Source organism: Plecotus auritus (genome assembly GCF_963455305.1).
Source record: "Plecotus auritus genome assembly, chromosome: 3".
Taxonomy (NCBI): Eukaryota; Metazoa; Chordata; class Mammalia; order Chiroptera; family Vespertilionidae; genus Plecotus; species Plecotus auritus.
Window position 1 is genome coordinate 148,525,775 of NC_137772.1, and position 26,191 is coordinate 148,551,965.

Consider the following 26,191-nt stretch of genomic DNA (forward strand, 5'->3'; position numbering starts at 1 on the left):
AAAAAAAATTTAAAGAAAAATCTATGCTATAAAATAATCACAATAAGTCACAATTATTTAGCACAGTACTTACTACCTGCCAACTCACAGTTCTAAGTTTTTCATATACATTAATCTATGAAATCCTTATTACCAACCTTTTGTTTTAGGGACTCTTATAATCCCTATCTTAGAGAAAAGGAAACTGAAGTTCAGAGATGCCAGGCCAACTTGCCCAAAGTTAAATTGTCCATAAAGGCAAAACCAAGGTTTAAACCCAAGTATTCTGTCTCTTAGGACCTTGCTCTTAACCTCTCTGCCCAGTACAGCCCAGTAAGTGACCAAACCCAGATTTGTATGGTTCCAAAGCTCATGTTCTCCCTACTGTGTCACAGGGATTGCAGATCATATAGACAGAAGCAAAATTACAAGAAGTCTCTCTAGAACCTCTTCCCTTCAAGAGAAAAACAAGTGTGAGAGACCTGTCACTTAAGTCCCCAAAGAGCTATATATCTCATTTAAGACCTTCTTGGCAGGAGTAAAGGGTTGAGTTTTTGCCCTTTACCTGAGTATCAGAGAAAGTAGAACTCAACATCTTTTCACAGAAGAAAGGAGTCAACACAGGATTAAAACTGAACTGTAGTCTGGAGATGGTGAACAACTCCGAGTAATAATACTGGGCAGCCAGAGTGCATTGAGCACTTAGAAGAGTCAACTTTCAAATAGATGCCAGAAACAGAGGAAGGCTGGGGTTAGAAATAGAGTGACTAAATGTGGGGAAATAACAGCACAGCTGGAAGAAGCAGTGATTTTGAACCAAAACAGTAGAAGCCAATTGCTGAATGCCCATTGGGCAGTGCCTCCAAGCTAGTCCTCCAGGTGAACTCACTGGTCCTAAGTCCGTTTATTCTATGTGTGCCCAGCAAGCAGTGTGCAGGTGATATTTGACTGAGTTGTACACTTGAAACCTGTATGGTTTTGCAAACCAATGTCACCCCAATAATTTCAATTAAAAAAAAAATCTGGATCTGACAAGTCTACAGGCTTAGGGGCCCTCACAGTGAAGAGCTGGCTGGGAGAGGTGAATAAAATCAGTGAAGGAAAATCAGAGCTGCTTGTGCTTCCTAACAGAAACAAAGGCAAAAAGCAAGATTTCCAGGGTGGCCAGAAGCAAAAATATTGTCCTCTTAATATATATATATTATGATTTAATTTCTTTTATTTAGTTACTAGGGGCCCAGTGCATGAAATTCGTGCACTTGGGAGGGGTCCCTCAGCCCAGCCTGCCCTCTCTCACATACTGGGAGCCGTCAGGGAATGTGCTACTGATGGCTTAGGCCTGCTCCCCATTGGGAGCGGACCTAAGCTGCAGTCTGGCCTCCCTTTGCAGGAGGTGACCGGGCTGATCAGGGAAAGGTGCCAGCCCCATCACTCCACTATTGCAGCCACTGCCAGTCGTCACAGCTGCCAAGATATTTTCACCAACACGAACTCCAGTCCCTTCACCATGAAAAAATGACAACTTTCTTTAGGCATTTTCAAGATGTGTCTTTCATAGGGTATGACATTTCTTTCTTTATTTTTCTTTTTATCCTCACCTGAGGATATGTTTCCATTGATCTTTTCCCCTTTCCGCCCAAGGCTTTAGGCTTGGGAAGGAGGCCCCCCAGCCCCTCCGATGGCCAGCTGGGAGTGACCTCAGTGCCAAGGAGGTTCCCGGGACCCCGGTATGTATGCAAACTAACAATCATCTTTGTTGGGTTAATTTGCATACTCACTCTGATTGCTGTGGGCATAGTGGAGGTATGGTCAATTTACATGTTTCTCTATTATTAGGTAAGATTTGATTTCTTTAATAAAATGTACTTTCTAAAAATAAGGCAGCTCTGAGAAATATACTCTCCTAAGGCTAAACAGACATAATCATTTGTCAATAATAGCTACTAAAATGACTGTACCTTTTGTTGTTCCAATTGCAAGCACAACCTTAGTAGGATTACTTAAATTATAATAGGAGTTTTGAAACAATTCATTAACTGAATTACCATAATAATATTCACATATGAAAGGACCTTTTGCCTACTTAATTGCTCAATTAACATTTTTCATATGCTGAAAGAGAATAATATTTCACTAATAATATCTGTCTTAAAATGAAATGTGATCCAACTAGATTATCAACAAGGCCCAAATTTACTTCACATTCTACTATAAAGCTTGTCAAGTATTTTATGTGAGTGATTGAAAACCTACCAAGTTATCATGTGCCAGGACCACGTAGAAAGGGCTCACAAGGTGTAAAATAAAAGACAATACCTCATCTTTTCCCGTGAGCAAAGTATTTTCCAAAATTACTCCCGTCTCTGAAACTAGCACTTTCACTCGGTATTGGTTAATGATTCCATTTGGTTGTCGTGGTTTCTTCCAAGTAATTCTTATTTGTGTGGCTTCTACTTCTGCAAGATGTAAATCAAATACTGCACCTGGAACTAAAAATATAAATAAAAATAAGGAGGTGGAAATTTTAAAATACATTTAAAAATTTTTAAAAATTTTCCAAATTCTTAATGCTTTAAGATCTATAAGAAATTCTTCTAGAAAACAAACTAAAACAATTATTAATTTATCAATAATTAAATATGTATAAGAATCTTTAAATACATAGGTATTTAAAGTTAAATTTCTACACATTGTTCTCAAAAATGAAAATAAGAAATGATAACGTGGAATAATTTCCCCAAATCAAAATGTTATAATATTTGTTCCAATAATTACATTAATAAAAAATAACTTCCCAGAAGAAGCTGTTTATGGATGATTAATGCATAATAGAAACCTTGAAGGCTTTATACAAATTATGACAATATATCAAAAAACAATATCTAGAAGACTTGGAATACAATGAAATGTAGTTGGTAAATTCAATTAGGCTATCATTTAATTTATTATGTAAGATTGTTTGAAGAGTTGATTGATTTTTATCTGCTGACTTTATAAATTAATTTACATGAGTCTCAAATTTCAGGCACCCTTACATATTTCAGTAAAGAAAAACAGGGACAAACTAATTGGTTTAAGACAAAGCACCAAATGCTTAAACAAGTTCTAGGTATAAAGTCACCAAAAGTGACATCGAGGAAACCTCCAGTGCAAAGGAGTAATGGATCAAGGACAAACTGCCCTGGGCTTTTGTCCACATTTTTCATATAGCTCAATGTGTGGTTATAAATAGCCAATTCACCCCTCCATCCCCAGTTTCCTTATCTATAAAATTGGTGTAATTATATCATTCCTATTACTATGTAAGGTTTCTGTAAGGAACAAATGATTCAAAAGAATTTATAAAATATTGGTTCAAGAAAGAAAAAATATGACAGAAAAATATTGTCCTTTATAATCAGGATGTGGTAACATATTAAATTCATCTTCTTAAGATGAGGAATTTCACATTAGTAAAGGTTTAGCAAATTTCACTTAGAAGAGAGACACCTTAAAGGGGACGGGGGGAAGGGTATAATATAAATGGAAAATTACTCTGTTCCCTTTTAAGATAACATAAAGAAATTAAAAATTAATGTAACAACTTCCATAAATATTATCTTTAATTAGTGAATAGAATAATGCTTAAATTAATCATGAAATAAACTGTAGGGAGTTTTCATCCAGTAATTAAGAGTGTTTTCTTTATCTCTATGACATAACCATTTAAAAAGCTCTCTAGGTATTGTAATAATATAAATATTTTTAAACTTTTTTTTGAATAGTTAATGGCTAGATGGATGAATAAGTCATTCTGGCCAAAGAGCATATTATTTGATTATTGCAGGCAAGATTCTAGTGTCCAGCGAGGGTAAAATCTGTGCTCAAAACTGGGAGATAAACATAACATGGCTGTACATTTGTAATTTGCTAATCCTTTGAAGCTTCTGTTCTAAAAACATTTTGGTAAATCTCTAAATAGAAGGATAACTTTTTAGATTGATCTCCCACAGGAGTTCTAATCTCAAGAGAAAACTGTCCTTTGAAGGGTGGAGGAAGAGTTCTAGGATCCACAATCATTGATTCATTCATTCATCACTCAACAGAGCACTCATATAGTCACACTGCTCTGAACACCTGGAGACAGAGGGAGAAATAAGATAGATAAAACATTTTGCACAGGTCACCTCTTGTACAGGTTTTGTTTCATTAACAGATATTGTCTCCAGAGCTTATGTTTCTATTATCATATTTACCAACACACATTTTTCAAGGGTGGAGAAACTTTCCAATTGACTGAGTAGTGTGGAAACAACTCGGCCATTTAATTAGCAATGCTCCCATTCCACCTTTCTTCCATATTGTATTTTGGCATCACTATGTAGATACAACCTTAGCCAGTATGGCATAACATAGTCATAGAAGAGATAGATCATTTTTCTATTTAATTTGAACTCATGGAGTGGAATCTCAATTTAAGAAGCCAATTTAATGATTGCATTAATCAGATTAATCAGGCAGCTAAACCCTGCCTCCTTGAAAATAAGTAAAATTTGATGTAACAATTAGTTCCATTTGATGTAACACATTAATGTAGTAGGATACCATAAACTACCCAGTACATAGTTTGCTGTCTCTTAGTCAGCCAACTTAGAATAGTAGCAGGTAGTTTCTTCATCTTCTAATTCAGAAGATGTTTTAATATAACTTAGTAAGTACTGCCCCCATGATACTAATGCCTAAAATTATGATTCAAATAAAAATTAAATGGTTCTATATTACCTTAAGAGAGAAACCAAGATGGCTGCATAGGTAAACACCTAAACTGCTGCCTCGCACAACAATTTCAAAACTACAACTAAAAGACAAAATGGACATCATCCAGAACCACAGGAAGGCTGACTGAGTGGAAATTCTACAACTAGAAGGAAAGAGAAAAGCACACTGAAACTCAGAGGAGGAGTGGAAGTGAAGTGCAGAGGTACGGGGGCGTGCAGGCAGAAAGGGCTGGCAACTGAGTACGCTGCTGTCTTTTTCAATCGGGCGGGAGACACAAGCTCCCGACTGCTCTGAACTCCAGTTCTGGGCAAGACTCTGGGGACCCAGACTCATATGGGGAGAAACTGGACTGTCTAGCCTAAGGCCAGAACACGAAGAAGGCTTTCTCTCAGAGGTGCTTTCAGCGATCATTGTTCCTGCATGGTGCTGCGAGACAAGGAAACCCGGGGAACTCTTCGGGGCAGGGCTGACAGGGAGCCATTGCTATTTTCTCTGTCCTGGTAATTCCCTGAGACCCCGCCCCACCAAATTTACAACCCCACCCAAGCTGTGTGCAGAGGATTTTGCATATGAATGGCCTGGTCCTTTGCAATCTAAAACCTAACATACTGCATCTGGGTCAGAGAGCCCCAGAACATCCAAAAGAAGGCCCAAGGCTCGATAGCAGCTTCCATTGCTTCACAGCTGGGCCTCATCTGGGTACTTCCAAACCCCAAAGAAGAGGAATCTACAGATCTCTCCATAGCTCCTGCTAGGTGGCCTCAGGCTGTGGCTGACGTTGCACATCCTAGGAGATCCAAGAGCCAGTGTACCCAGTGGTCAGAGTGAGACCATTCAGATTACAACTCTTCAGATCCATAAGAGACACACTCAGGGGGCAGATTCAGTGAGCACCAAAGCCCCACTGAAGCAAGTCTTGTCCCATAAGGGTGTCTCCAGCACAGAAGTTCTCCCATCATAGACAAAACTGATACTCACAGCCAATTGGCCTGGAGGTCAATTCCTCCCAGTGATACCAACAACAATCAAGGCTTAACTACAACAAGACTGTGCACACAGCCCACAAAGGGGTGCACCACCAGTGTCCACCTCAGGTGACTGGGGAGGCTGAGCCACTGGGCCCTATAGGACACCTAGCACACAAAGCCACTCTATCAACACAGGGAAGCAACCAAAATGCGGAGACAAAGAAACAGGTCACAAATGAAAGAAATGGAGGAAAGCAAACTACTGGATATAGAGTTCAAAACCACAGTTATAAGGTTACTCAAGGATCTTCTAGAAACCTCTGAGAAATTTAGTGAGACCCTCAAGGATATGAAAAAGGACCAACTAGAAATTAAGCATACACTAACTGAAATAAAGAATAATATACAGAGATCCAACAGCAGACTAGAGAATCCCAAGAATCAAGTCAAAGATTTAAAATACAAAGAAGCAACAAACACCCAACCGGAAAAGCAAAAAGAAAAAAGGATCCAAAAATATGAAGATAGTGTAAGGAGCCTCTGGGACAACTTCAAACGTGCCAACATCTGAATTATTGGGGTGCCAGAAGAAGAGAGAGAGCAAGATATTGAAAATCTATTTGAAGAAATAATGACAGAAAACTTTCCCTACCTGGTGAAAGAAATAGACTTACAAGTCCAGGAAGCGCAGAGAACCCCAAACAAGAGGAATCCAAAGAGGACCACACCAAGACACATCATAATTAAAATGCCAAGAGCAAAAGACAAAGAGAGAATATTAAAAGCAGCAAGAGAAAAACAGTTACCTACAAGGGAGTACCCATATGATTGTCAGCTGATTTCTTAACAGAAACTATGCAGGCCAGAAGGGAGTGGCAAGAAATATTCAAAGTGATGAACAGCAAGAACCTACAACCAAGATTACTCTACCCAGAAAAGCTATCATTTAGAATTGAAGGTCAGATAAAGAGCTTCACAGACAAGAAAAAGCTAAAGGAGTCCATCACCACCAAACCAGGATTATATGAAATGCTGAAGGGTATTCTTTAAGAAGAGGAAGAAGAAGAAAAAGGTAAAGATAAAAATTATGAACAACAAAATGACCACAAATACATACCTACCAACAAGTGAATCTAAAAATTAAGTGAATAAAAAATCTGATGAACAGAATAAACTGGTGAATATAATAGAACCAGGGACATAGAAAGGGAGTGGACTGACAATTCTTGGGGGGAAAGTGGTGTGGCGGGTGCGGGAAGAGACTGAACATAAATCGTACACCTATGGATGACAATTCTTGGGGGGAAAGTGGTGTGGGGGGGTGTGGGAAGAGACTGAACATAAATCGTACACCTATGGACTGGGGGAGGGGGAGTAAGGGCAGAGGGTGGGATGGGAACCTGGTGGAGGGGAGCTATGGGGGGAAAAACGAGGAACAACTATAATAATCTGAACAATAAAGATTTATTTAAAAAACGTACCCCAAACTTGTATAAGAATGACTGCATACCTATCTTTCTTTTTTCTTATAAAAGAAGAAAAAGCTTAGGGGATAAAGGAAATTAAGTAGATAGCATTGTATCTTATCTTCAGAAAGATAGTTGATCTGTTATACCACAAATTCTTATAGGGAAACCAGAGAAGTGTGCATTAGATCAAGCTCCTTTAATATTGATACCAAATTAACTAAAGAAAATCAAACACACAAGGCAATTAGTTATTGTATTATCTGCACGGACTTTATAAAGCTCAAGTCAATACATCTATAAATTTTGCTAATAAATGAGAAACAGAATTGATCTATGGTTGGTAAAAAATATTCCAAATGATTTTAAGTTTTCAAATAAAAACAAAATGGAGACAAATGACAATGGGTAAAGAAAATACATCAAAATAATTTTTACCATTATGGAGCAAATTAAATTTCCATTAGAAATACATTGTGAAAAAAAAACCTATTGAAAAATAAATGTCACTGAAAATCCTGAAAAACACGAAGTTGACAGTCTCTCAGTGATTTTCTTACTAAAAATTTTATTACCATTTGCAGAAAGTAGCAAGTTGAAATCTCTGAAAATAAAAGTCATCACTTCTACAGCTTTTATGGGGAAGTAAATATGGCTTCCAATACTTTGCTTTATATGATGTTAAACTCATTACAAAACATGTGACACTAGTGATACAAAAGTTATTAGGTGATATTGAAGCAACAAAGTTTACTTAAGATTTGTTTTTGTTGTTAATCCTTGCCCGAGGATATTTTTCCATTGATTTTTTTTTTAAGAGAATACAAGAAAGGGAGAGGGAAAGAGAAACATTGATGTGAAAGAGATACATAGATTGGTTGCCTTCCACATGCCTCCTGACCTGCAACCCAGATACGTGCCCTTGACCAGGAATCAAACCTGCAGTACAGACAGAGGCTCTAACCATTTATTAACACCAGCCAGGGCACTTAAGGTTTTTTCAGCCCCATACAAATAAGAAGAAAATGCTGTTGTCTATATTCAGGAGCACCATCTCATTTTGCTGTCTCTTAGTTGGGTAACACATGACTCATGATTTTGTAGCATTGGAGATTATTAAGTTACCAATTTTTCCCCCAAAATCATGTTTTTCATTCTTATGTAAAAATCTGTTCATTAAAATATTAAGCAAATATAGGAGTCTTATGAAATATATAGTACCACTGCTATAACAACATGACATTGATTTTTTACAATATATTTTATTGATTTTTTACAGAGAGGAAGGGAGACAGATAGTGAGTTAGAAGCATCGATGAGAGAGAAATATCCATCAGCTGCCTCCTGCACACCTCCTACTGGGGATGTGCCCGCAACCAAGGTACATGCCCTTGACCAGAATCGAACCTGGGACCTTTCAGTCCTTAGGCTGTCGCTCTATCCACTGAGCCAAACCCGTCAGGGCTGATTTTTCTTTGATAATCAAAGTATACTATAGACCATAATATTCTCAGTGTTAATGAAACCAGCCCCATTGAAATGTAATTGCAGATATTATTTTCTGTAAGGGTTAATTCAACATTTTTCTATGAATATCTGGAAATTTGTTAGAGCCCCAGTTGTTTTAAAAATTTGTCCTAATGAACAGACTTAGGAATCTCATAGGGAAGTCTTGGGAGGGTCGTGGGTGGGAAGTGATCAACCAAAGAACTTGCATGCATATATATATATAATCCATGGACACAGACAATAGGGTGCTGAAGGCCTGGGGTAGGGGGTAGGGGGCGGGCTAGAAGGGATCAACAGGGGAAAAAAGGGGGACATATGTAATACTTTCAACAATAAAGATTTTTTTTTAAAGTTTGTCCTAATGAATTTTTAAATAGACTATAACCTAATTTTAAATATGGAAAAGAAAATAGAGTAACCTTAATTAAGAAAATAAAGTGAGTAACTTTAAAATCTATTCTCTGGCCTTAGCCGGTTTGGCTCAGTGGATAGAGCATTGGCCTGTGGACTGAAGGGTTGCAGGTTCAATTCCAGTCAAGGGCACATGCCTGGGTTGCGGGCTTGATCCCCAGTAGGGTGTGTGCAGGAAGCAGCTGATCAATGAGGCTCTCTCATCATTGATGTTTCTGTCTGTCTCTCCCTCTCCCTTACTCTCTGAAATCAATAAAAATATATTAAAAAAATAAAAATTAAAAAAATAAAATCTATTCTCTGTTGTATCAATAAATGAAAAAAATCATCTAAAATTGAGAGATTGATTTTAATTGAAAGAATATAGTTCTTATGAGTTATTAGAGTATTCTCATATAGTTTAAAGATTCCTGTATTACAAAGTTTAATTAGTGGGACCACGATTCATTAGTGGTGTCAGAAGTAAAAAGCTACATTCACTGCATTAGACAGAGTATTCCAGTGAAGCCCTTCCTAAGGTTGAACTATCCCCAAGAACTCCATGGAGGAAGGCTGGCATGCAGAAGTTAAGGACATGTCATTCCTGTCCTTACTGGAGTTCACCTGTTGTCAATGGGCCCTCCTGAGATCCAAACGGATGTGGTCTATATGGTGAGTAGCCCAAGAAGATAGTAAGATAAAACTCAGGGTAAACTGCTTGCTACACAGGGCAAATAGAGTCATCTATTGAAAATAATTTGGTCTGAAAAATAACTCATATGAAATATATTGAACAATGTCCCTAAAATTATACTTACTATTTTCTGAATAAAAATGCAGAAATAAAAAGGGAAATGAATGTTTACATGATATTCAAAATAAACAACATGGGACTGTATGTGGCAATATTTTCTATTTCTCTGTTTTTGTCAAATACTATAGGCCAAGAACGATGACAATAAAACAATAATCTTAAATTGTGGATTCAGAAGAACCAAAATTGGTTTGACTTGAAAGAAGACAAAAGTTTTTAATTTATTTAATTGTATAACATAAGAACAGAAATTAGCTGGTCAATTAGCTTGGTTGAGAAAATGCTACTGTAATCAAACTCAAGCACTCTGGTGTGATGAGGGCCAGGGAGCTCTGCTGTGCTTGACAGCTATCCATAAATCTGTCCTGTTTTCTTGGAAATGCTTAAAAGCAGTTTTTAGGTGGAGACCAGGAAAAATTAAGGTCTAGTGGAGAAGACATATAAAGCCAAAACTCTTCTAATAGAAACACAAAGGAAAAAACTTAATAGAAAAAAAAGGGAACATTTTGCTTATGTGTATGCATCTTTTCTTAATCTGTGTATTGAAACATATATACATTAGCATTTTCATTTGAAAGTGATATAAAAGATAATTTGTGTGTTCTTTAAACAATAAAATATCATTGTTTTACTGTTTTTTGAAGGGAAGTACAAAATTCCCTAATGGTTGCTGCCCTCTAATGGTCAAATACTTAAATGGATATATATCTGATGAATTCATGCTCAATCTTGTGTGTGTGGTGTATGCATGTCCATGTATGTTCACACATGAATGTATTTAATTTATGTTACTATATCTTATCTTTCACACAAAGAAAATATGTAAAACTTTTAAAGTGTTTATGTGATTGTGAAAAATTTATTGTGTTCTTTTCAGTTATACAATCCCTAAGTAGAAATAAAGACATTTAGCAAGTTTGGTGTAGGCCAAAAAAAATGCTATAAAAGAGTATGGTAAAAATTTTTTAACACTATATTTCACCTAAAACTGTGATGTTTACGAGATACAAATAAAAGTGTTTCTTTAGGAGAAATATTTTTTAATAATTTCAGTATATGCTTGTAAATTAGTATTATGCACCCTCTAGGATTCCTTACTTGCTTAAAATATCCTCTTCATTATAAACATATTTTGTTATAGGCATTGGAGATATAGATTCCTCTGAACATTAATCTGTGAAGAAATATATATTCTACATCAAATAATGTGTTAAACAATGTTAAATGTGTTCGTTTAAGATTTCTTGAGGTTTTGCCAATACTCACTGTGAACCTAGCAGGTCTGTTACTGCATGTAGTGTTTCCTAACCTCTTATTATGAAGTAAGCTATGGGTTTAATGTTCTGAGTTATGTATGTTTAGAATGTACTAGGTAGTCACCTGATAAGGAAATAACACGAATTAAGTACATATGGGGTGTCCAAAAAATGTATACACACTTTAACAGCTGATAGCTCAATTTTGAAAATGAAATGTATTTTAATAAACACTGATTTTATAATTATTCAAAGTGTGGGTATACATTTCTTGGGAAACCCTATATAAGCCAAATAGCTTCTAATATAATGTTTAACCAATGCAATAAAATTCACCAGCAGAGCAAAAACATCTAATTAATACACTAAAGGAGGTGTTCTTACCTTCTGGGGGAGTGAATATTGAAATATTTGTTTTGGGTCCAATCCCTGCACTGGTTTCTGCAGCAACATATACATCATACATTGTAAATGGTGTTAGGTTAGTGAATGCAAACTTAAGGTCTTTTGTGCTGTTATCCCAAATCCGACCTGAAAAAAAGCAAAAAAAAAATATACCTGCGGATTATTTTCTCATCCAACATGTAATCATTCTCACATATAAGGATATAGCCAAGAACAGCATTTAAAGTGCTAACTTGTGCATTGTGTTTTAATACAATTAATTTTTGTTGTTAATACTCATCAGAGGATTTTTTTTCCCCATTGATTTTTTTAGAGAGAGTGGAAGAGAGGAAGGAAAGGGGGGTGGGGGAGGGAGAGAGAGAGAAAAACATGATGTGAGAGAGACACATCAATTGGCTGCCTCCCACACGTGCCCAAACTGTGGCCTGGATCAAACCTGCAGTGCAGCTACATGTCCTAGACTGGGAATCAAACACGTGACCTTTCCATGCATGGGCAACACTCTAAGCACTGAGCATACTGGCCAGGGCACTAAAACGTTTAAATACATTTTAAATATAGAGTTTAATAGTGCATTGATATAGATTTAATTAAAATAACAAAAATAACATGAAAATCATCCAGTGCTTAAAATGACTTTTATTAAATTATGAAGTCCTGTTCAATTCCCATGTTATTTTTTTATATATTTTAAAGGAACACATTAGAACTACTAGATTTAATAAATGAATTTGGCAACGTAGCAGAATATAAAATTAATAAGAAATCTATGGTAAAAGAGATAGATAATGGAGAGGAACCAAGATGGCGGCATAGGTAAACACCTAAACTGCTGCCTCGCACAACAATTTCAAAACTACAACTGAAAGACAAAACGTCCATCACCCAGAACCACAGGAAAGCTGGCTGAGTGGAAGTTCTACAACTAGAAGGAAAGAGAAAAGAGCACTGAGATGTGCACAAGCACTGAAAGCTGAGGTACGGAGGCGCGCGAATAGGGCTGGCGGGGGGCGACTGGGTGCACTGCTTTTTTCAACCCGAAGGGAGACAAGCTCCCAATTACTCTGAACTCCAGTTTCTGGGGAGATGCTGGGGACCCAAACTCCTATGGGGAGAAGCTGGACTGTCTGCCATTGGGTCGGAAAGTGACAGCGGCTTTCTTGCAGAGGTGAGCGCAGCAATCATTGTTTACTGCGCTGGGGCACGGGACGCGGGAACTTGAAAATGCAGAGACACAGAGACGGCTGACTGGCAGCTATCGCTATTTGCCACGCACTAGCCTAGTGACTCCCTGAGACCCCTCCCCACACAATCTACAAACCCACCCAAGCTCCACGCAGCGGCTTTTGCATATAAATGGTCTGCCCTTTCGCAGCTTAACCTAACAAACTGCAGCTCTGATCAGACAGCTCCAAAACCTCCAAACCCCAAGCAAAGAGGAGAAAACTGTAGTTCTTGCTGTAGCTCCTGCTGGGTGGCCTCAGACAGTAGCTGACCTGCACCCCATTGGAGATCCAGAAGCTAGTGTATCTAGTGGTCAGTGTGAGACGACACCAGATTTCAACTACTCACATCCATAAGTGACACATTCAAGAGGCAGACTCAGTGAGCACCAGAGCCCCACTTAAGCAAGTCCTGCCCCATAAGCGTGTCTCCAGCACAGCATTTCTTCCATTATAGACACAGCGGTCCTCACAGCCAATTGGCCTGGAGGTCAATTCCTCCCAGTGTACCAACAGCAATCAAGGCTTAACTACACCAAGACTTTGCACTCAGCCCACAAAGGGGTGCACCAAGAGTGTCCACCTCAGGTGATAGGCTGAACTACTGGTCACCTACCACAGAAAAGCATTCCATCAACACAGGGAAGCAGCAAAATACGGAGACAAAGAAACATGTCACGAATGAAAGAAATGGAGGAAAGCAAACTACTGGACATAGAGTTCAAAACCACATTTATAAGGTTACTCAAGAATTTTCTAAAAACTGCCGAGAAACTTGATGAGACCTCCGAGGAACTTAGTGAGACCTTCAAGGACCTTAATGAGAATGCCAAAAAAATGGAAAAGGGCCAGTCAGAAATTAAGCATACACTGTCTGAAATAAAGAATATACAGAAATTCAACTGTAGATCAAAGGACCCCAAGAATCAAACCAAAGATCTGAAATATGAGGAAAAAAAACCACCCAACCAGAAAAACAAAAAGAAAAAAGAATCCAAAAATATGAAGATAGTGTAAGGAGCCTCTGGGACAACTTTAAGCATACCAACATCCAAATTTTTGGGGTGCCAGAAGAAGAGAGAGAGCAAGATATTGAAAACCTATTTGAAGAAATAATGACAGAAAACTTTCCCTACCTGGTGAAAGAAATAGACTTACAAATCCAGGAAGCGCAGAGAACCCCAAACAGGAGGAATCCAAAGAGGACCACACCAAGACACATCATAATTAAAATGCCAAGAGCAAAAGACAAAGAGAGAATATTAAAAGCAGCAAGAGAAAAACAGTTAGTTACCTACAAGGGAGTACCCATACGACTGTCAGCTGATTTCTCAACAGGAACTATGCAGGCCAGAAGGGAGTGGCAAGAAATATTCAAAGTGATGAATAGCAAGAACCTACAACCAAGATTACTCTATCCAGCAAAGCTATCATTCAGAATTGAAGGTCAGATAAAGAGCTTCACAGACAAAAAAAAGCTAAAGGAGTTCATCACCACCAAACCAGGATTACATGCAATGCTGAAGGGTATTCTTTAAGAAGAGGAAGAAGAAGAAAAAGGCAAAGATAAAAATTATGAACAACAAAATGACCACAAATACATACCTACCAACAAGTGAATCTAAAAATCAAGTGAATAAAAAATCTGATGAACAGAATGGACTGATGAATATAATAGAATCAGGGACATAGAAAGGGAGTGGACTGACAATTCTCAGGGGGAAAGGGGTATGAGGGGTGTGGGAAGAGATTGGACAAAAATCTTACACCTATGGATGAAGACAGTGGCGGTGGGTAAGGGCATGGGGTGGGGTGGGGAATCAGGTGGAGGGGAGCTATAGGGGAAAAAAAAAGAGGAACACCTGTAATAATCTGAACAATAAAGATTTATTTTTTAAAAAAGAAATCTATGGCATTGTTATACACCAATAATGAACTCTCAGAAAGGGAAAACAAACAAACAACCCCATTTACCATTGCAACAAAAAAATTTAGATACTTAGGAATAAACTTAATCAAGGAGGTAAAAGACCTGTATTTGGAAAACTACAACACACTGAAAAAAGAAATAGAGGAAGATATATGCAAGTGGAAGAATATACCATGCTCATGGAATGGTAGAATCAACATCATTAAAATGTCAATACTACACAAGGCAATCTACAGATTCAGTGCAATCCCTATTAAAATACCAACAGCATATTTCACAGAGCTAGAACAAGTTCTCCAAAAATTTATATGGAATCAAAAAAGACTCCGAATAGTTTCAGCAATCTTGAGAAAGAAAAACAAAGTTGGAAGAATCACAATGCCAGATTTCAAGTTGTACTACAAAGCCATTGTATTTAAAACAACCTGGTACTAGCACAAAAACAGGCAAATAGGCCAATGGAACAGAACAGAGAACCCAGAAATCAACTAGGTCATTATGCTCATTTAATATTTGACAAAGGAGGCAAGAACATACAATGGAGCCAAGATAGTCTCTCTTCTCTCTTCAATAAATGGTGTTGGAAAAGTTGGGCAGATACATAAAAAAAAAAAAAAAAAGAAATTAGACCACCATACACAAAAATAAACTCAAAATGAATAAAAGACTTAAATGTAAGATGTGAAACCATAAAAATCCTGGAAGAAACCATTGGCAGCAAAATCTCAGACATCTCTCATAGCAATATGTTTACTGATACAGCTCCTAGGACAATGGTAATTAAGGAGAAAATAAGCAAATGGGACTACATCAAAATAAAGAGCTTCTGCACAGCAAAAATACCATCAATAAAATAACAAGAGTGCCCACTCCATGAGAGAACATATTTGCCAATGATACATCCAATAAAGGGTTAACCTACAAAACAGGGAACTCACACAACTTAACCAAAGGAAGATAAACAACCCAATTTAAAAAAATGGGCAAGAACCAAGATGGCGGCATAGGTAAACACCTAAACTGCTGCCTGGCACAACAATTTCAAAACTACAACTAAAAGACAGAACGGACACCATCCAGAACCACAGGAAAGCTGGCTGAGTGAAAATTCTACAACTAGAAGGAAAGACAAAAGCTTACAGAGAATTGGAGGTACGGCAAAGGGTCTTTGTGCGCACAGAGAGGAAGGGCGGCTGAGAGCCTGGCTGACTTTCTCTGGCGGAAGGGGGAAGGAAGCCCCCGAACGCACTGAACCCCAGTTCTGACTGCACTGAACCCCAGTTCCGGGCGAGACCCTGGGGACCCACACTTTTAACGAGGGGAGTCTGGACTCTCGGGCGGAGACTCGAGAGCTGGGGAAGGCAGAAGTCTGAAGGCGCGCTCGTGCCAGTGCGCACAAAGGCTGCGGAGGTTGCCACAGGCTTTCCCTAGTAGAAGGGAGTCAGAGGCTCCTGACCGCACTGGGCCTCAGTTCTGACTGCACTGAACCCCGGTTCCAGGCGAGCCCCTGGGGACCCACACTCTTGTGGGGGGAGTCTGGACTCTCGGGCGGAGACTCGGGAGCCGGGGAAGGCAGAGGTCTGCGCGTGCGCGCAAGGGCAAGGCTGCCAGGAAGCCAAGACTGTCTGCTCCGCCCTGAGACTCCACCCCATCCAAGTGGAGCACAGAGGCTATTGCGATTTGGCAAGTCTAATCCTATAAGGCTGTCTCCAGCACCGAACTTCTCCCAGCATAGACGCAGCTGATCCTTACAGCCAACTGGCCTGGAGGTCAATTCCTCCCAGTGATACCAACAACAATCAAGACTTAACTACAACAAGGCTGTACACACAGTCCACAAAGGGGTGCACCAAGAGTGTCCACCTCAGGTGAACTGGGGAGGCCGACCCACTGGGCCATATAGGAAACCTAGCACACAAATTTACCCTACCAACTCAGGGAAGCAGTGAAAATGCGGCGTCAAAGAAACAGATCACAAACGAAAGAAGTGGAGGAAAACAAACGACTGGATATAGAATTCAAAACCACGGTTATAAGGCTTTTCAAGAATATCCTAGAAAAGGCCAATAAATATAATGAGACCCTCGAAGATATGAAAAAGGACCAACTAGAAATTAAACATACACTGACTGAAATAAAAAATATTATACAGAGACCCAAAAACAGACTAGAGGAACACAAGAATCAAGTCAAAGAATTGAAACACAAAGAAGCAAAAAACACTCAACCGAAAAAGCAAAAAGCAAAAAAAAAAATCCAAAAAGTTGAAGATAGTGTAAGAAGACTCTGGGACAACTTCAAGCGTACCAACATCAGAATTATGGGGGTGCCAGAAGAAGAGAGAGAGCAAGATACTGAAAACCTATTTGAAGAAATAATAACCGAAAACTTCCCCCACCTGGTGAAAGAAATAGACTTACAAGTCCAGGAAGCGCAGAGAACCCCAAACAAGAGGAATCCAAAGAGGACCACACCAAGACACATCATAATTAAAATGCCAAGAGCAAAAGACAAAGAGAGAATATTAAAAGCAGCAAGAGAAAAACAGTTAGTTACCTACAAGGGAGCACCCATACGACTGTCAGCTGATTTCTCAACAGAAACTATGCAGGCCAGATGGGAGTGGCAAGAAATTTTCAATGTGATGAATAGCAAGAACCTACAACCAAGATTACTCTACCCAGCAAAGCTATCATTCAGAATTGAAGGGCAAATAAAGAGCTTCACAGATAAGAAAAAGCTAAAGGAGTTCATCACCACCAAACCAGTATTATATGAAACGCTGAAAAGTATTCTTAAAGAAGAGGAAGAAGAAAAAAGTAAAGACAAAAATTATGAACAACAAATACATATCTATCAACAAGTTAACCTAAAAATCAAGTGAATTAAAAACCTGAGGAACAGAATAATCTGGTGAATATAATAGAATCAGGGGCATAGAAAGGGAGTGGACTGATAATTCTCAGGGGGAAAGGGGTAGGGGGGTTCATGAAGAGACTGGACAAAAATCATACACCTATGGATGAGGACAGTGGGGGGGGAGGTAAGGGCAGAAGGTGGGGTGGGAACTGGGTGGAGGGGAGCTACAGGGGGAAAAAGGAGAAACAACTGTAATAATCTGAATAAAGATTTATTAAAATTAAAAAAAAATGGGCAAAGGACCTCAATAGACACTTCTCCAAAATGGACATGCAGAAGGCCAAAAGGCATATGAAAAAGTGCTCAAAGTCACTGATCATCCCAGAGATGCAAATCAAAATGACAATGAGGTACCACCTGTAAGGATGGCTATCATTAATAAATCAACAAATGAGAATTGTTGGCAAGTATGTGGAGAAAAAGGAACCCTTGTGCACTGCTGGTGGAAATGCAAACTGGTGCAGCCACTGTGGAAAACAGTATGGAGTTTCCTCAAAAAATTAAAAATGGAACTCCCATTTGACCCAGTGATCCCATTTCTAGGAATATATCCCAAGAACTCAGAAACACCCATCAGAAAGGATATAAGCACCGCTATGTTCATAGCAGCACAATTTACAATAGCTAAGATTTGGAAACAACCTAAGTGCCCATCAGCAGATGAGTGGATTAAAAACTATGGTACATCTACACAATGGTATACTATGCAGCTATAAAAAAGAAGGAACTCCTACCATTTGGACCTAAAGAGCATTATGCTAAGCAAAATAAACCAATCAGAGAAAGATTGAGTGTCACATGATCTCATTCATATGTGGAATCTAATGACCAACATAACTGATAAACAAAAATAGACCCAGAGACATAGGAACATTGAACAGACTGTCAAATCTCAGAAGGAAGTCAGAGGAGGGTGGAAGGGGGGAACAGATCAACCAATGAACTCATATGCTTATATGCATAACCCAAAAATAGACAGTGGGTGGTGAAAGCTTGGGGGTGGGAGAGGGCAACAGGGGGAAAAGGGGACATATGTAATATTTTCAACAATAAATATTTATTTTTAAAAATCAGTGACAACATTTTACATTCAAATTTAGTCAATTAAAATGCTAAATATTCCCATTTTCATCTATAGAAAATTTTATTTAGAAAACATTTCTAATTTAGCTTCTGAGAAAAATTCCTTAAGTAGTCCAGCATCAAAATTCCTTAAATCCTAAACTTTTTCACTAAATAGTTCTTTCACCTTCTTGCTGTAGTTGAAACCTGACTGTCCCCTCAAAGGGCCACTTCTGTTCCCTTCAGCCTTGCCAATAGTGGTAGTCTATTTTTCCCCAGAGCCCTTACGACATGATTAGCCCTTCAGGTGTGGTGTTTTCCTTGTTCCTCATTACCCTGTCATAGGCCATTCTAGCTCCCTCCTTATAAAAGCCTACAGTTTTAAATGTGATGTTATAATGACATCCACTGGCCCTCATTGTTGTAGTGATCTTCTAAGACTCTCGATTCCAATAATCACAGGCTGTTGTTGTTCCTGTGATTAAAGCCCCTATCCAGTGGTCGGCAAACTCATTAGTCAACAGAGCCGCAGTTTGCCGTCCACTGTCTACCCCCAGGGCCAGTCACTCTCATTCTGGATGGAGTACCTACTTCAATGTCACTTTCTTTAATGCTACCATCTTACTGTGTGGTGATTTCAATATTCCTAGAGATAATCCTTAAACTACCTTGAGCTCTTTTTAAATAATCTAGTCCTGCACTCTATCTCAGTCACTCTCTCATGGTCATAACTTGGTTATCACTATTACCAATAACTGCAAATCCTCCATAATCTCAATTTCATTCAACTCTCCGACCACTCTTTCTTATCTCCTTGTTCACTTACTCTAGAACCCTGAAAGAACAATTCTTTGAGTCCACGGAGACCTCCAATCCATTTATCTTACCACCTCTTCTATTTTATTTTGTTTGGTCCTTCACCACTTGATTCCCTCAATGCCGGAAACCAATCATTCTACCACTAATAGAAAGATGTGGCCAGGAAACTGGGAAGGCTGGTCAACAACCTTAATTGTTTTAATCGCTCACTGTTTAGTAAAAACATTGTTAGCTGAAGCAGCCTCCACCTCTGTTTGTTTCATGTAAATTTCTGTCATTGGAATTTCCTGCCTAAAGGTTATTGGCATATCCCATAGTCTCAATAAAAGGGATTGCAAGGCCAGAGCAAGGGGTAGTCCTTCCACTAGAGTTGGGCTCCCGCCTTGCCCCCAATATTCCAAAATTAATACTTTTCCAAGTCTCTTTTCATTTGTGTGCGGCCTTCTCCAGAACCCGAACCCTGAACCAAGTGGGACGTGAAAGGGGTTCCCACACCTCAATGTCATTGTCCATTATAATCACTGCCTGACATAAGTCTTCAATTCCCTTGCCCTTCTCTTGGTGAAGGGAGCTGGAGAAAAACACAAACCACTCTGACTGGTATCACTTTTTTCATTACCACTTCTCAAATGAGACCTAGCACCTTACTTAATTCCTAGTCCTATCACTCCCTCTGTTCTTCTACATGATTATTTTATACTTTCTATTTCCTCCTCTGAGTTCAAAAGTCTGTCTGCTCCATCATTACTCACAGTTGATAGTCTTGCTTTTCATTCCATTAAAAAAATTAAATCAATCAGAAAAAATCTGCCACAGACTCCCATCAGCAAAATTACCTATTCACCAGCCTCTGTACTCAAATATTCCGCCTTACAGTCTGTCACTACGGACAAACCATCTGTATTCTTATCTCAAACCCATCCCTACATTTAAGCAAAAGATCTCAACTTCTGCCTACACAAAAACATCTTCCCAATAATTCTTGCCTTTCTTATATCATTAAGTTTTTGTTTCTTTCTTCATTCACATCAGACAACAGAGAAGAATTATTTGTTCTTTCTGGGGGAAAAACCCTGTTAGCTCCGCTTACCCCCATCCCCACTCTCTGCATCCTTTCATTGCTTCACTTTGCAGCAAAACTCAAGAATTGTCTGTTACCTACTACTACAATATTCTCCCATTCTCTTGAATCCATACCAGTCAGTCATTTACTTATCCCCATACTTCATCATAACTGTTCTTGCCAAGATTGTTAATGACCTCCATGTTGTTAAATGCAATAGTTACTAAATGCATCTTACTTGATTTATCAGTTTTATAAATGAAAGATTACCTTGTCAATGTTTTGCAAAATAATACCAAAACATACAGAAAAGGTATGTCTCTGTATTGTGTTTGTCTCTGTGTTTCAGAAAGAAGAAAGGGTTGGAAGGAGAAGAAAGGACTACCATTTTTTTAAAAACTGCAAGTATTTCAGAATTTTAGGAGCATGGGTACTTAGGAATAAAAAATAAAGGTTATTCATATGATTCACGAGATTCATAAAAGTTTTATAATGAATAATTTGGAACGCTATTTTTTTCATTCTTCCAAATAAATAATAATATGTGAGTTTATGTTATTTCATTGTTATTTGAATTTGACTTCTTTTGTATAACCATAGATCTCAAATTAGGAAACAATTTTAGATTTTATTTAATTAACTACCAATAATATAGTATTTGAACCCCTCGAAATATCTATGACAAATGGATGCCAAAGTTCTCCTTGTTCACAAAGATGGAGAACTTGACACCTCACAAAGTTGTTCACATTATTTTCAGAGAGCTCTAACTATTAGAAATGGGAGTCTTTATTCTAAGCAGAAATCTGAGTTAGTATAATCTAAGACTATTGTTCTTCGTAAATATATTTGTAATCAGAATAACTCAAGGTCCTCTTGTTCAAATATGAAGACATATAGGGCATCCCAAAAAATGTATACACACACTTTGAATAATTATAAAGGCAATGTTTATTAAAATACATTTCATTTTCAAAATTGAGCTATCAGCTGTTAAAGTATATATACATTTTTGGGGGGTTCTCTGTATATCTTTTCTAACCCTTTTCTTCTTGAGGAGTTATCTCTAGTTCAGCTCATCCTCAACAAATATGGAACATGGATAGTGTTTTGCTATCTTTATACTTATTTATGGTTTTCAGAAAAATTTCAAAGAGCCTTACCTTCCTTATTACTTTTCAATTATTTGCTTCAATTACAGGGTCTTTTTAAAAGGAGTCTGATACTTTTAAAAAATTGATACCAGTAACATATTTTATATAATTCTTATTCTAAAAGGTAAACACAAAACCAATGAACACTTACCTGATGGCCCATATAATTCAACTCTATAACTAAATTTCCCTGTTACTGTCATTGGTGGATCACATGAAATTGAAAAGGACTTTCCTGTAATGTTGCCTGTTACACAGTTTTGTGGTGGTCCTTCAGGTACTAAAATAATCACAGGGGAAAATGAATAAATAACAGAACAGATATATATTTAAAATTAAAAATTACCTGATTAAATATACATAATAAAATATAAAGTCAAAAACAAAATATCACAATAACAGCAGAGGGCTTTCTTAACTTAAGAAAATGAAAAATGGAATAAATTGAATTTGAATAAGACATGCTCGATCATAAGATCAAGTTATTTGCAATAATTACTAGTCTTATTTAATGCTGCATCTAAGTTTCATTTCTTTATAGTTCATCTAAATTTCATTTCTTAGAGTTACACTGTCCTGAAACATGTATATGTACATATATATTGCATTCAACAGACCTGTATCTGGCTTGATATACACTCAACTCCTGGTAGATACAAGTAAAAGCGTCAAGGAAATAACAACCTTCAGAATCTATTGGCAATGATCTTTACTTTTTGTATCAATATTTGTACTTGGTTCTGAGAGAATATTTATAGCCTATAGTTAGAAGATTCTAGTGTAACACTGGCAACATGTAAAATTAATAATGTCTATTTTTCATAGATGTTTCTACATTTTACCCTTTAAATTAAAATGAAACATTTCAATTTTTTTTTTCCAAAACAAATTTTGTGCCTACTAAATCTCACTTTGGGTGACCCTCATGAATTTGCTTTTATTGTATATGAAGAAGTAAGGGATATGGAAGAAGAAAATGCTATGATTCAAAGATGGTTATTAAAATTAAAAAAACTTAAACTTACATGTAATGAAATGATAAAAACTAACAGCTATGTTACCAGAAAAGAAAATACTATGCTTTAGTGAAATTACTCTACCAGCAATAATTTCCAGTACCTTCAAATATTACCAATCACAACTGAATGTTTGATACTATATATTTAGTATGGAATTATGTCACTATCTACATAAATTTACATATATATATCCATACTACCATAATTAAATAGATATTTTCAGATCTAGAAATTGTACGTGCTTTTTGAATTTAGTGGTAATAATATCTAATTATACTCATTGAATCCTAACATCACTGCCATAAAAATCATACTATTACAGTCTCCTTTTTTCACATGAGGAAACTGCAGGGCAAATAGAATACTAATATGTATATTTTTAACTACTGTTTTTATTTAATACTTAAATGTTAATTGCATGATATTTATGCTACTGCAGGTGATAGCTTTACATTTGGTGGTAGCAATATCAGTGAGAGAAGGGTATAGGTGATTATAGAGATGCAGAAGGGAAGGGATGGTTATGAATAAATGCTGAGATCACATAATAAAAGCTTATCTTAGAGTCGTGGTCATTAGTTCAAGAATCCTTTCAAATATTTCTGCTTCTAGATGCTTATGTTATAAAGAGAAGTGAAACTGAGGATTCTCCAGGTAAGATTTCTATTATCTGTCATTAAGGGGGAAAGTATTGAAAGGGAAGAAATATTTTAACAAAAAGATCTCTATAAAAAATAAAATGAAAGGCCTTTCTGTACATAATTTAACTTTTTTCCCACACACACAAGAAATAAATAGAAACCATACCTGATTCTGGTGTTCTGACAATTGTACTATCAATATAACCTGCTTCCGTTGTAACAGCAGAAACTTCAAAAAGATATGTTGTATAAGGTCTCAAATGTGTCACTACAAAACTGATGGGTTCTTTCCACACAGAGCTTATCTTACTCCGTGACAATGTGTTCGATGAATATGTGGTACGTGTTGGAGGCGTACCTCTACTAAGGGTTGGAGAAGGGCTGGTTGTACTCCATAAAAAAGATTCATTATTCTCCTAGTGAATAAAATAAATATCAATGGAAAAATGTGTTGTCTCTTCACAGACATAAGAAGTTTAGCTCTTTTTCCTTTATACTATAAATATTATTAAATTTGTGATATGTGTATGATTGGTTAAGATTTTAACAAATTAGCTTATACAAGTTATGGAAAAATCTGCTAGATTATACCCTAGAATTATACCCATTTATGCCTACAGTTTTAGAGCATAATATACATATTGCATTCTTTATACCTTAATCTTTCTTATGAGTAGAATTTCAAGTGGCATAAAACAAAGGTAAAACTATAACAAAATCATTAGTAAGAATTTTTGAAATTCATATTAAAAGTACAAGAGCCAAAGAGTTGAAATTTTTCCGTTTGTGAAATTTCGAATATTTTTCTTTCTTACTGTTAGTATAATTTTTTCTCATAAGCACTCAAAAGATAAAGCATGTGTGCTGTATGTGAGTGCATGTTCATGTGTGTGTGTGTATGTGTTTGTATATATTAGAATATATCCAAATTCTACAAAGAAGATTTTGAAACTTGTAAAAATTCGAGCATTTAAAACAAAATTTTGTTTGGCTGTTTCTCCATCAATATTATCACAAAGATCAACAAAATTACTTTTAGAAGATCATTATTACAGTACTTCTAGGGATTTCCTGTTGGTGACTAGAATAACAAATTTTTCACCAAAGATATGCACAACAAAAATCTACTTCCACAAAGTTAACCTTGACAATGCCCATCCCCTCACTTCCTGTCACATCTTGTTACTAGTGATAGACTACACTTTCTTACTTCAGAGCTTTATAAAGTATCCTTGATGCGAAATGTGTCTCTCAGACAATCTCCACCTATCCTTTCTCCAAGGCCTGTCACAAATGCTAGTCCTGTCAGGAGTCTTTCCTGAGCTCCCTAAGCAATTCTGACATTTTACTCTTGAATTCTCAAACCTTTATTTTAATCTACTTTGAATATAGCCAACTGTGTGTAACACGTTACTATGACCTAATACTATAAGTAATCAAATCGCTATACTTTGGCAAAATAATATAGTATCCAGATGCAGGAAACTTCAAGATATACATTTATTTAAACTTCGTGAGACATAGGAAGTGTTCCATAATACTTACATTGCATTCTGGCAATTTCCCAGTCAAAATGTCCTCTACTCTGATTGAGACATCTTTCACCACTATCCCACTTCTTGCATGTTTGACACTAATCTTGAAACTGGTAATTTTGCCATTTGGTTGACGAGGTAAGTACCAAATCAGGTTTACTGCTGAATAGTTAAAGGCCTCAACTGTCAGATTTACCACTTTTCCTGGAGCTGGGGAAGTGAGAGAGATTACAAGGGAGATAAAAATAATGTTATAAAACTTAGAATGCCAGTTATATAATTTTGGGATATTACATTTCCCATGTTATATGAAACTAAATATATAATACATTGGGGAAGGGGGAATCTACTTGGGTGAGATGTTTTGAAATACATTTAATTAACTTCTGCCTAAAATAAAGAACTAGAAATTAGGCCCATAGTGTTGTGTTTAAGAGGTAGATAAGTTTAACTTCAAGACTCTTTGATCAACACATCTATAATAATAAAAGGATAATATGCTAATTAGACTGGATGTCTTCCGGACATCATTCTGGATGTCATTCCTGATGAAGCCGGACCCGGAGGGAAGCCAGTCCGGGTGCCAGGTGCCTGTGGGCGCCAGAGGAGGGAAGCCCAGGTCCCAGGTACCGGAGGGAAGCCAGTGCCGGCATCCAGGGGAAGGAAGGCCTACTCTTGCACGAATTTTCATGCATTGGGCCTCTAGTCTACAGATAAACTACTTCAAATACATCTGAAAAATTCAATTAATAGTTGTTTGTGAATATACAAAAAAAATAACAGAAACATGAATCTCTTCTTAAAATATTTTGGAATTATATAGATTCCCTAGGTAATGAAGAAATGGCAACTTAAAACAAATATCCACCAATTATACCAAAAAGCATTTCTAGAATATGTCTAAATATCTAGTGTTTAACATAAAGTAGATAGAACCCAATTGGTTGTGATTATTACATCTTGAGTTTCACACACCCTCAAAATTAATTGTCATCAGAATTCATGGTACTTTGGTTTTAATTATTCATAATCTGCAATAATAATAATCTGTATATTATTTTAATTGGAATGAGACAAACATAAGGACAGAATGAAAGAAAATTATGTCCATTAATTTCAAGGAAAATTATATGAAACTGAAAAACTAGAGTAAATAATCAAGATCCTTCAGAACATTAAACAAACATGACAAGTCACTATTGAAAGAAATAAAAACAAAATAGGACATTTGGGGTAAAACATTATAAGTGATAGAGTTGCCTAGTATTAAGATACCAAATA

General features: G+C 37.1%; 1 protein-coding gene across 2 annotated transcripts in view; it reads right to left on the reverse strand.

Moving 5' to 3' along the window:
* PTPRQ (protein tyrosine phosphatase receptor type Q) overlaps positions 1–26,191 on the reverse strand; it is a gene marked incomplete at its 5' end in the record, with an annotated part of 279,161 nt that overhangs the window by 194,464 nt on the left and 58,506 nt on the right. For both annotated transcript variants that reach the window (XM_080660148.1, XM_080660147.1), the window contains 5 exons: positions 2,296–2,468; positions 11,525–11,671; positions 21,867–21,995; positions 23,542–23,791; positions 24,921–25,120. In XM_080660148.1, the coding sequence (XP_080516274.1) occupies positions 2,296–2,468; positions 11,525–11,671; positions 21,867–21,995; positions 23,542–23,791; positions 24,921–25,120 (899 nt within the window). The remainder of the gene's footprint in view (positions 1–2,295; positions 2,469–11,524; positions 11,672–21,866; positions 21,996–23,541; positions 23,792–24,920; positions 25,121–26,191) is intronic.